At 34.0% G+C, this 12,698-nt stretch overlaps 1 protein-coding gene across 1 annotated transcript; it reads left to right on the top strand.

The window, feature by feature from the left end:
- Positions 1-1,699: 1,699 nt before the first annotated feature.
- Positions 1,700-2,948, top strand: LOC108370966 (putative nuclease HARBI1; the record flags this gene model as incomplete). Its single annotated transcript, XM_017626428.1, has 3 exons — positions 1,700-2,186; positions 2,409-2,741; positions 2,804-2,948. Coding segments are annotated over exons 1-3 (712 nt in total), but the record flags the coding sequence as incomplete, so codon positions are not given.
- Positions 2,949-12,698: the final 9,750 nt, after the last annotated feature.

Here is a 12,698-nt window from a genome sequence, read left to right as displayed (position 1 = left end):
TTCGTGTCAACAGCAGGCATCAGCGTGAAAATAAATATTTAGCCGCCTGTGTGGCAATTGTGTTTAGCCACAAATAAACCGTACACAAACAATGCTGCAACGCAAAATATTTTTTGTACTCATCTGTATGTAATATGTAGATATGTATGTATTAGTCAATTCTTTTTTTTGTTTTTGATGATATAAATTATTTAAGTGTCAGCGATTTGAAAACCTCAACACCTGTCAACATGGCAGGTGAATGCAAAAAAATGCTTTATTTCCTGGCTTAACTAACAAAAAAAAAAATATTAGTATTTTTAAAGCTTTAAAGGGTTTTACTTTATTATTTTTTTTAGATAGAAATAAACACGTTTATATATCTGTGGTATATATCAATAATCGCTTAAGTCGAGCTGAGGCAGATTTTAGTTGAGAATGCCAACTTATTCTTCTAATAAGGCTGCATGATTAGCTGAAACGCCTAACGTCCTAGAGTACTTTTGCAGAAACAAATGGCCTAAGTAGTTTTAAAGCTGATTGACTTTGCAGTAAAATTATATACGAATTAAATTTATTTATGAGAAATCTTATTGCCTATTTTTATAGATTTAATATGTTATCGCATCACTCAAGAACGGCTCAACGGATTCACTTCGTTTTAATTTCATTTTTTGTCTTTCTCTCTGTAGAACGTTTGTAAGGAGAAAATTCCAAAAATTATGTTGCCAGATATCTGCAATATCAGAGAAAAATTAATTATAAATAAGCCGCAATAATGCTATTTCACTGAGAATATATAAAAAAAATTCAGAAAAAAATTTCGGTAGGGTTGCCACCATTAAAAAAAAAATTAAAAATGGACTGCTTTCGTGTGTTATCGCAAGAACGGCTCAAGGGATTTGCTTCGCCTTTATTTCATTTTGTGTTTTTCTGTCTGTAGAATGAATGTAAAGAAAAAATTGGAAACCCGGTGTTGCCAAATATTTCAAATATAAAAATAAAATAAATAAAATTTACATAAGCCGCAATAATGTCTTTTACTGAGAATGTATAAACAAATTTCATAAAAAAATAAAATGAATAGGGTTGCCACCACTCAAACACATCTTTATACATGAAAATGAATTACTGTGAGTGTTTTGTCGCATAACTCAAGCACGGCTGAACGGATTTTCTTCGTTATTATTTCATTTTGTTTCTCTCTGTCGGTTGAAGGTTTTTAAAGAAAAAATTTAAAAACCGGTGTTGCCAGATATCTGAAATATCAAAAAAAAGAAAAATAAAAAATTTCATATAGAAAAAAGTTTGGAGTTTGCCACCATTCGATAAAATCTTTATATGTGTATGAAAATGTGTTGCTTCATCAAAAACAATTTAATTTAAATAAGCCGCGATAATGCTATTCCACTGCGAATGTATGAAAACAATTAAAGCAGAAAAAAATTTGCATAGCGTTGCCACCATTCGAAAAAAATCTCATGTCACGGTGTTTGTGGTCAACTCCTTCGAAACGGCTTGGCCGATTTGTATGACATTTTTTGTGCATATTCGGAAATATATGAAACAGGGACCGTAAATAGCAATTATTTTTTTCCACCAGCTAAACTTGGCCAGATATTTTTTAAGTTCGAAATAAAACTTGTTTAATTTGGGTAAGCAGTTTGTTTATTATTAGGAAAGTACTTTTATTTGCTAATTAAAAATATCTGGCCAGTAGTGCGATTCTGAATCTTATTTTAACCACATTTCACGTTGTTATCTCTAGTTAACAACTTTTTTTGGGGTTAAGTGATTGTGTATCAACTTTAACCATATTTGTCATTGTTTAGTGTTAACAAACGCAGTCAGCTGTTTGGTGACAATTATTTTTGTGGTTAAGCTAACAGCATCTAGTTTTTCTTTGTTAAGCTGTTGTTTACTAATTTTGCTGTGAAGTTAAATTGAGAAAATTGTGAAGATTGTGTTAAAAAATGGCATTTGCATACATTGCATCATATTTATATGATACCGATAATGAGCAGCCATTAAACGTGCCAAGAATTGACCGGCGTAGGCTTCGCGAAATCGATAACCCTTTCGAACTAACGTTAACGGAGTTCCGGAGGCTATATAGACTCAGTCCCGGCATGGTTGAAAATTTGGTGTCGCAACTTGACAATCAATTAAGAGGATCGCGAATAACAGCGTTATCGACTGAAAAGCAGGTAAGTCAATATACATGTATTTCAACTTTATTAAATATTATAGGTGCGTTCCAGCAGTAGTACGAATTGCAGGGTCTGAAGGTTTCAAGGATTTACAGAAAAAGCTGCTTTTAACTTTAATAAACCTTATGTGACGTGGAACAGCTTTTTCTGTGAAACGTACAATTGCTATTACCGCTAGAAAGCATCTTGTATAAGCATGTGTTTATGTACTCGTTGAAGGTTCTAGCTGCTCTACGGTTTTATGCCACTGGATGCTATCAACGCCCAGTAGGTGAACAGTGGGGCATATCCATGAGCCAAACATCGATAAGCCGTTGCATACACCGTGTGACTGACGCAATCAACAATTCAATGTTTACCTCCAAAGTGAAGTTCCCTATGACGCAACTGGAGTGCCAAGCGGCAAAGGAAATTTTTGCGTCTGCACCTTCACCATTTGTAGCAGGAACTATCGGTGCAATCGACTGCACCCATGTTGCAATTTTGGCTCCCAAAAATAATGAATCAAATTATGTCAATCACCATGGGTACCATTCGATGAACGTGCAAATGGTAAGAACAAATGTACAACATGAAAATTTATATTGTTATTTTATAATGGTTCAAACTTATAGATATGTGATCCAAATCTTAAGATTTTAAACGTGAATGCAAAATTTCCGGGAGCACGACATGATTCGTTTATTTGGAGCTTCTCTGCAGCGCGTCGGGTCATGCAGCGATCATTTGAAACTGGAAATCACAACACGTTTTTGATAGGTAAGTTGTTTTAATTCCATACGAATAGAAATATTAAAAGAANCGCTAAAAATTCCGTTTCCGCGGGAAGGAAATAAGTTTTTTTTCTTATTCCTCTTTGTACTTTTCGCATATTTGACATTTATCTCGACTGAGATGCCACATTTCATCATTTTAAATAAAAAGGAATAATCAGCTGTTTTTCGCTGTTAAGCAAGAGTTAGAGAATCACACAATTGTTAGTGCAAACGGCAAAAGTTGTTATGTAACCTAACAATTTTTTTATTGCTAAGAGTTACAGAATCGCACTACAGGTTTAGCTGTTGAAAAAAAGTAACTGCTATTTACGGTCCCTGATATGAAATCAATCGCATACTCATGGAAAAAATGGATGTTATTGGAAAAGGGGCGCGGCACCTCTCTGAGGACATGTGATGATCTCCGAAATAGCTACTATAACTTCTACCGCTTAGACATTGTTGTTTTTTTCCATTTTTCCTTACAAACAAATCGTGGTACAAAACTCACTAACCCTACTGAAATATTTTTCTTATGTTTAGTAGTTTTTCTTACAAGCATATCATTATCTAACAAAAACCATATAAATCCAAGTTTTAAAGTTTTTCCAAAAATTATAAAAATTCCAAAAATTTCACTAAAATTTCCAACTTTTTGTTCAATATTTTTAGAAAAATTTCAGCTAAATTAAATTTTTCTCGAGTTTTGAACCCATTCACCCTGCATGAAGTGAAATAGAATCAGCCAACTACTTTTTAGCAACTTCAAACTTGGACTTTGTTTAAAAATATAAATATAATAAAATATGAAAGTCTGAATAAATTAATGGGATGCTTACGTTCGGAACATAAAAATCACTTGTGACATATTTACCTCTTACTCTATTTAGAAAATAATTTTTTATTGAAAACACATTATGGAAAAAACATGAACATTGTGGACCAACTGCACGAAATCCTTTAATTGCCGTCGAATCTCTCTCGTGTGTATGGAGTTTTGCTTTGTTTTAACCGCTCAAAATAATTGGCAACATTTTTAAGAAAATGGCTATAGGAATTAGTGTTGGAAAACTATCGAGAGTGAACATCACCGATATTTGGCGATGGTTTTTGGGCAACTATCGATTGTGTCGATAGTCACTTTCAGCCGATAGGGCAGCAGTATCGATAGTCGCGATTGTTTGCTAGATATCACGCTAATGATAATATTTGTATGTTAATATATCCCATTTTCTGTAAACACGTATGTGCCTATGTATATTAGACTGCATCACCAAAAACAGTTGCAGTATTTCCGCCGGGCTTGCAAAATTTATTATAATTTAAGACGTCTACCAAAATATTTCGGAAAAATATTAAGATTTAAGTGACCAATTTGAAAATACCGCCAAAATGGAGCTTTTTATGAATAAAAATAGTTTCTTTAAGAAATTTTGAAAAAAGTCCCCTCAGATGACAAAATATATTAAGCTTAAAAAATCTGCATAAATATATTTAAAAATCTTTTCAACGAAATTGTAAAAATGAGATTCTTGGTGCGGTTTTTTATTACTTTTTTCAAAGATTGATTTACGAAAAACTTCAATAACTGAGCCGAAACTATTTTTACACTGTTTTGATTTCTGTCCAAAAAAGTCATTCCTGTCCCAATTTTTTATTTTTTTTTTTCAAATACCAACACATCTTAATTCAACTTTGAATGACGTTTGTTCATCCTACATATCTCTTTTATCCTTTGAATGAGCTTATTGTCAAAGAAATAAAAAGGGTGGGAAAATACCTTCCCAATGACACCTCTTAAGTCTAAATCGGGAGATTTTAGGTTCAGTTATTCAAGTTTTTCTTATACCAATCTTTGAAAAAATTTAAAAAAAACAGCATCAAAAATCTCATCATTACGATCCCGTTCAAAATTTTTTTTTTAATTTTTTTTTAATATTTGTATGCAAATTTTTTAAACTTAAACCGTTTCGTCATTTGATAGGATTTATTCAAAACAAAAAATATTTAAGAAACTATTTCATAAAAAACTCCATTTTTAGCGGTATTTTCAAATCGGTTCAGCTCACGTAAATCTTAACATTTTTCCGAAATATTTTGGTGGACGTCTTAAAATATAATAGATTTTATAATTCCAATGGCAAAATAGTACGGATTTTTTTTTGTATGGGGAGCGATGCAGTCTAAATCATATGTATGTACAATTTCGCTAAATTATTTACCTACACTGTGCGTACACATACATATGTCCGTTAGTTCTGTGTAATGACTCTGTGAATTTTTCTGCACGTGACCATATGTACAAAATTTCATCGATAGTATCGATAGTAGTGTATTGTCGATAGTCAGCGCCATCGATAGTTGCGACAGTGAAGCGTCATCGATAGAAGATTTTTCCTCTGCTGTAAATTTTATAGAAGGCGACTGTTTTTTTACCTTCAAGCTAAAAATAAAAGTCCTTTCTGAATAATAAAAAAACCGCCTGTCCAAATTAAATTTGGTAGGAATTTGGAGGAATGAAATAGCTTTTAAACAAAAATAACGAACGATCTTAATTTACATTTGTTTGAAATTTATTACTAAAGAAATGAATACACCTGACACAAGGTTTGTTCTATGGTACTGGATTAACATTTTTTATTGAAATATTTTTAAATATGTGGCTTTCCTCGTTTAGACATTTCAGCTATAAAGATATTAAAGTCCTCTTTAATTTGGTACCAAACTTGTTTAATTTGTACATATAAGCGGTTTGTTTATTATCGGGAAAGGACTTTTATTTCGGAATAATATTCGCAACAACCCTGCTAGCGATATACATACATTTGTGAATGTGTGTAAATTATGCAATTATATTTTTAGTAATTAGTTTCTTAACCTTCGAAAAGAACGCTCGGGTTTTGCGTCTCAGTGTCATTATTATCTCATCCCGTAGGTTAGGTTGAAGTGGCTTCCAGTAGACACACCAGGACACTTAAAGCATAAACAGATGGCAGTGTTGATCCGGATCAACTCGGGGAATTAACTGCAATTGATCCGGATTAAATACGAGTTAATGCCGATCAACCCTGCCGTATGTTTAAGCTTCTACGCCCACCATCGGTCCTGTTGTAGTACCACTAGGAATCTTGTTGAATGAATTCAGTGCTTTTAAAGCCGCGCCAAATTTTTTAATGAAACGAGTTGGAAGAATTTTGAAGAAAGACTTTTTGAAAATTATTTTTTTAATGTTCCTTATGCAACAGTTTTTAATATCCCTACTAACCGTATAAAGAGAGTACGAGCTGTTGTTTTTAATTTAAATGAGAGCTCAATAAATAGCGCACTATACGTTGCATATTTTTAGGCACACGAGTGCATTTTATTTACTATACATACAAAAACGCAGCACTGTTTACAAATAATAAAAAAAAACACAAACATTTCTTAAGGCTCAGTTATGCAGAGCAAATTTACAGAGCGCCCAAGGCAGATGGAAAAATAAAGAGCAAAACACCAGCAATACATCAGCATAGGAACAACAAGAGCGTTTACAATAATCAACGTACATACATAAATATTAGGTGTGTAAACGGAGCGGACAACAGCCAAAGGCTAAAAGCCATACAGCAAACAAGTAAATAGTCGAATGGCCAAATGATAACTGCCTCAAAGCAAACCCGTGCGGTTACAAATAAAGCCATAACCAGCACTTAATTATTTAAATAATAACTAAAACAATGTGCATGAAAAGTAAACCTCGATTTTCTAAACGTTTACATATTCGAATATCATTCGAATATCGTGCCATTATGGTCGCGCGTCTGGCGGTTAATTTTTTTAGAAAGCGCGTTTCTTACATTTAATTTGTATTTTGCTAATTTTTATTTTATGCATTTGTGTTTTTCTATTATTCATGTGATGTGATAAGCGGCTTAACGCCTCTTAAATAACTTTATGTCGCTTTCAGTCTATTTCACAGCTCAGCTAATTCGACTGATAGTGAGGTTTGAAGGGTGTGTGGGAAAATTATTTAAGCTTTTATGGGATATTCTATACCTTACCTTAAGTAGAAATAAATTTGTACTTGAAGCACTTGAGAGTAAAGTGTTAGCATATCTGGTACATTAGTTTAGTTTTTGAAGGGTCTTATCAACAGTTAAGCTGTTAAATCACTCAGTAGGTGGTAAGGTGGAGAATCATCTTTATTTATTACAAGGGTGTACTTGTAAAGAGCTTGATATTACTGGGTTCGGGAGCGTAAGTGGATTATCACCCTGGTGATAAGCAATTAGCAAGTTTGCCATTTTGACTCGAGTTTGGCGACTCTCGCAGCAAACTAATTTTTTTGGACCAAACTTCTGAAAAATTAGTGTTGCCATTCACAAACATTTTAGGTAATTGTTGTTATAAACAAAAATTGCGGTGATTTCGAAAGACAGAGAACTTAATTTATGCTGTAGGTGCTTCAAATATTAGGTCTCAAATATTAGGTCACAATTAATTGCCCATACCATATAATAAAAAAATAACAATATATAATAATATTGACAAATACATAGTTTAGGAAGAGCCTGCCTGAAACTATACAAAAAAGCAAATAAGCAAATGGATGTATAGAATTGACAACAACAACCACGCTGTCGAGTTTAAATAGCGGCAAATCAGCTGCACTTGATAGTAGTTGGTTGAATAAGGAAAATGAATTAGCAACAAGAGTTTACGGGATGTACATAGCTCAGTGGTTAACGCTTCTGACTTTGAACATCGAATACGCAGGTTCGATCCCTGCTGAAGTCTAGAAAAAAGAAGTCTGATGAGGAGATGTGGTGATCTCCGAAATAGTGCTATAACTTCTACCGCTTAGACTTTGTTGCTTTTTCAATTTTTCCTAATAAACAATCGTGGTACAAAGCTCAAAAAAAATATTAAAATTAAAATGTTAACAAGCCACAATAACATTGAAAAAAAATTTAAAATTGTGCATGATATGTGCATCTGAAATTTTCATTTCGTGTTGCCAATATCCATGAAAAACACAATCAGCGTGCAACCCTGTGCCAAACTCGACATAACCACCTCCGCGTCGTTCCCTGCAAAAATCGCAACTACTCCATGCATGTAGAGAGTACTCCCTAAGGGCCATGGAGTACTCCAAAATTAACCACAATTCATATAAAAAATATGGTCCAATTAACATTGCGATGTCCTAGGGCAGTACCATATACTCCATCCCTGCATTACATCAGAGTAGCACAAAACTACTCCAACATATTAACAGTGGCATTGTTGTTATATTTTTTCGCTTGTACACGCTTTTGTTCTTCACTTCTCTAATGCTTTTTCGAAATTAATAAAAACCAAGACAAAAATTAAAAATTACATGTTGCCTCTGACGGCATTCGAACCCAAATATGCTGGGAGCTAACAAATAACAGCGGTCATCTCTACACGTTCAGCTACAGCCAGACATGCAAATGTGCTTTCAAATGCTCAACTTCAATTACATTTCATTAAAACACGAGCAGTGATCGGGTAACAAACAATAAGCTGGCGCAGAGACACGAGTTGGTCCGCTACAGCATGACAGAGGAACACTTTTGTAAGTACTCCAATATACCACAAATAGACTACATGGTCCAACGATTTTTGCAGAAAAAAGTTGAACGATTTTGACATTAGCCGTTTATTTACATTTCTTCGTTGTTTACAATTTGGTGGTGGCTTTTTATTGCAATTTTCTTCATTTTCGCTTGTGACAACGTGTGTACACATAAGATAAAGAATAATTTAACACAACGGCATGATTTTTAGAAGAATTTGCATAATAAAAATGATTTTTCATGCGTTCAACAATTTCGCGGTTTTCTCCGTTCTCTTCGTTGTTTACTTCTTACAGCAAAGATGGCGTCGAGATTTCGGCAGCTAGAAAATAACTTTTTTCGTTCTTTCCGTCCCGCGTGATCTTGTGTCTTTCGTTCATGATATACACGTTGCATTCAACAGGCAGTACGACGTTGCGACCAGTGTTGCCGTTTGAGACCTTTGGTGACTAGATTTAGCTACTACATACTTTTTTTGCCCACATAAAATTAAAATTGCCCCTTTAGCCCTTTGGAAAATGTTTACATCACCAAAAAAAGTTGCAGTTTTTCTACCGGGATTACAAAATTTGTTATATTTTAGAACGTCCACCAAAATATTTCAGAAAAATATTAAGATTTAAGCGAGCTGGACCGATTTGAAAATACCTCCAAAAATGGAGTTTTTTATGAATAAAAATAGTAAATATTGTACCAGCACACTGGTATTTATGTTATATGCTTCGAGATTGATAGTACAATCACAAATAATTTCCAAATTGTTTAGACTATTATGCTCATACAAATTTGGTAATTTTTTTTCTGAGTTTTGTATTTTTTTTTGTAAGTTTTAGTAAAAAAATAAAATATTTGTGGCAACACTGATCAAAACCCAACAGACTTCTCCATGTGAAGTGCTATGGATTGGGTAACCGCTTACACGCAGAGCTCATTTAACAGATTCCTTATGTGGCAACGCTCATGCAATGCCAAGTATGCATAACTTAGCTGTTATGGTCTGATTATGGCAACTTAACGTAACTTACGGCTCGCTCTTAAAAATTCTGTTAAATTCTTCTTTCTTATAATTGAACAGCTGAAACTTAACGTAACTTAATGCCACGTCGAATCTGTTTCATTTTGATTATCTAAGTTCTATGTTCCGTTAAGTTAAGTTGCCATAATCAGGCTTTTACTCATCACAGCAAATCAGCCGAGTACGTATCCATGTGATCCCCAAAGAGCTAAAGCAGCGATCATGCTGCATGGAAGCAGTCCAGTAAACCGGCATTTATTGCATGTATAAATATACACAGCTGCTCATACATACATACATACGTTTGTTTTTCTGTACATACATACAGTTTATGTGCATGAGTAAAATATGAACTACATACATTTATGCATGTATCCATATTCTTATGATTTTGTGTGTATCTGGCTGCTATGGCACATGAGTACGAGTACAATATATCACAGGCCGATCGGGTTTGACATTTGCTGTGTTTCCTTGGGCAATGATAAACTATTTGGTAGCATTAACAAATGAATGTATACCCAAACAGATATTCTGCCATTTATTTCTCTTAACTTGATTCAAATAAATTGCATTTCTTTTAAATATTTTTTAAGTGATTATTATTTCGTTTAAATGTATTTTCCGCATTTAGAGAGTTCACTTTTATAATTTCGTCTTTCTCGTGCTAGTAGTATAAAATTAGTGCTGCCAATCGCAATAAAAATGATCCAGATCGTGCCCGTGAGAAATAATCTTGATACTGAGCTGGATAATCCAAAGAAACACAACTATTGTTCGCCTTCATAAGAATTTTAACGCTCTTATCGCACTAAAAATGCAATACTGGTGTGTGTATGCCAAAGCACGAGGTGAACAAACCAGATATACAAATGCATGTGTATGGGCATGTGCAAAAATTGAGAACAGCGAGATGCTACCTTCAGTAGCGGATCTAGTGAAAATTGAAATTAGGTAATTAACAAGTTAATTCACAGGAACTCGTAAGGTGGTGTCACACGATTGGGCATTTGCCCAAAATTGTATGGGAATTGTATCCCAATGGTGTGAATGCACAAATATTTTGCTTTGTCTCAATCACGAAAAACAATTTGTCCAAATTTTTCATACAAGTTCGCTGTATTGTACCAATCGTGGACTACAAAAAACATTTGAGCCCCTTTTTTATTTTATTTTTTTGTACCAATGTCTGAGTACGACGGGTAACAAGGATTCCGACTTTCACTCACGGTTGCCAATTTGGCCAAAATTACCATTTTTGGTACATTTTTTCTAGCTTGGGGCACTGGTACATAACTTTTGGATTTGGTATAATTTTTGAAATGGAACAGAAATATATAAATAATACATACATATGTACATATGTAGGTACATAACACGTTTTGTATTTATTTAATGGGTCCATTATGAATGGCAACGCAACCTCAGTTTGGTTGCTGATGGGCAACGCCGTCTGAAATGAAAATTTATATTATGAATAGCGACTATAGTAAAGTTCTATAAAATCGAAATAAAATTTTGAAGAACGGGCAAATAAGACTAGAGTATAAGTAAGCTGAAAAAACAGTTGTGGATATGTATATATGGGCAGATAATATACAAGTCTAGGTTAAAAAAAAATGTTATTTATTCCAATATTTGTATATATTTCTTTTCAATATATGTTTATATTTTCAAATATTTGTCTTCGTAACCATATCCAAGAGCTATGAAAATAGAGTACAATTATTCGGCGACCTTGCATCTATACGGCTGCAAGTATCACATTCCTTTAGAGAAGCAGAATGTTGAACGCAGAAAACTTACCATTACTGTCAATGCTTGCAAGTATCTTCGGGAAGCAGGTAACATGTGCATTTTTCGCCGGTTATTCAAGAAATTAACGACGTCTATCGAACTGAGAAGCAATGATCAATTCACTATACATAATGTTGTATAATGAATGAGGCAAGTCGAGCAATGTCGACGATGTTGCAAAACATGGTTGGGTTTGAAAACCGTTTACAAGAATAGGTACCCAATATTTGGTCCAGAAATTTTGATGGCGCATAAACGATTCTTAAGCTGGGATCACACGATTTGTACATCTGTACAGATTTGTACATTTTCACATCTGCAAAGTGGTGTTGTTTGGAAAGTTGTTGCACAAACCGTGTGGCCCCTGTCTAAGGCATTGCTGCTTTACATATACAGAGCAAGCGCGTATCACTACAAAATTCCTTTACAAGCTACAGAATTGGCTCTTCTTCCTATTATTATTTGGCCCTGTAGCCGCCTAAGCGATTTGGCCGAGTTCAACAAAACTATTGGAAAGGCCTTTTCATCGCAGCAGCGGCATCCGTCTCCCTCTGCTACCACCAGCGGATTCTGAGTGGAATACTTTCAGAGCTGGAACGTCGGCGCTCTTGAGATGCTTCATCGCATCAAAAATAAAAAGCCCAACTTTCAATTTCCTAATTCTCAATATCATAGGCTATTGATCGTATCACAATGTGAATTATCTTGATCAATTTAGTCACAAGATTTACAAAATCGGTTAATATATCTACTTTCTAAGAGTATTCGAATATACCTACTTTCTTCGTTCCTTTTTTACGCGTAGCCTTAAAACACGAACAAATTACAAGAAAATAACTGCATGCCTAAGAAAAAAGAATAAATTACATACAGATATCTAGAGGGCCGTGACCTCAATCCTGTGATTAAGACGAACGATATCTGGAAATCCCCTTCGAGGATACTTTAATAGATTTTAGACATTTAGGGTATTCACAGGTCGCGTTCACCGTCGTAAAATCTTAAGCTTAACATTCTTTTATGTAAAATAATGATTAAAATGGTTTTAGAAGGTTTCTAACTACACCGAAGAGTTTTCAAACTGATAAAAAAATATATAATTAGCACCTCCAAAACCCATTTTAACCGTTACTTTAAATAAAAAAAAATTATAAGCGTAAGATTTTACGACGGTTAACACATCTTTTGAATCCCCTAATTCTATTTATGGAAGTCATGAATGATGCGGTACTTAGGTCGAACCGGATTAAAATGCCGCATCATTGAAAACGTTATGGGTCATTTGCTGATTTAAAGTGTGAAGGAGATGCTTAATTTTTTAAAGATACTCTAGATAATGAACTCAATCTAAATTTGAAAC

The sequence above is a fragment of the Rhagoletis zephyria genome, unplaced genomic scaffold (genome assembly GCF_001687245.7).
Source record: "Rhagoletis zephyria isolate East Lansing unplaced genomic scaffold, Rhagoletis_zephyria_1.1 Rzeph_scaffold_04609, whole genome shotgun sequence".
Taxonomy (NCBI): domain Eukaryota; kingdom Metazoa; phylum Arthropoda; class Insecta; order Diptera; family Tephritidae; genus Rhagoletis; species Rhagoletis zephyria.
Note: the sequence above shows the minus strand (reverse complement) of the source record. Positions and strands in the feature narration are given on the sequence as shown.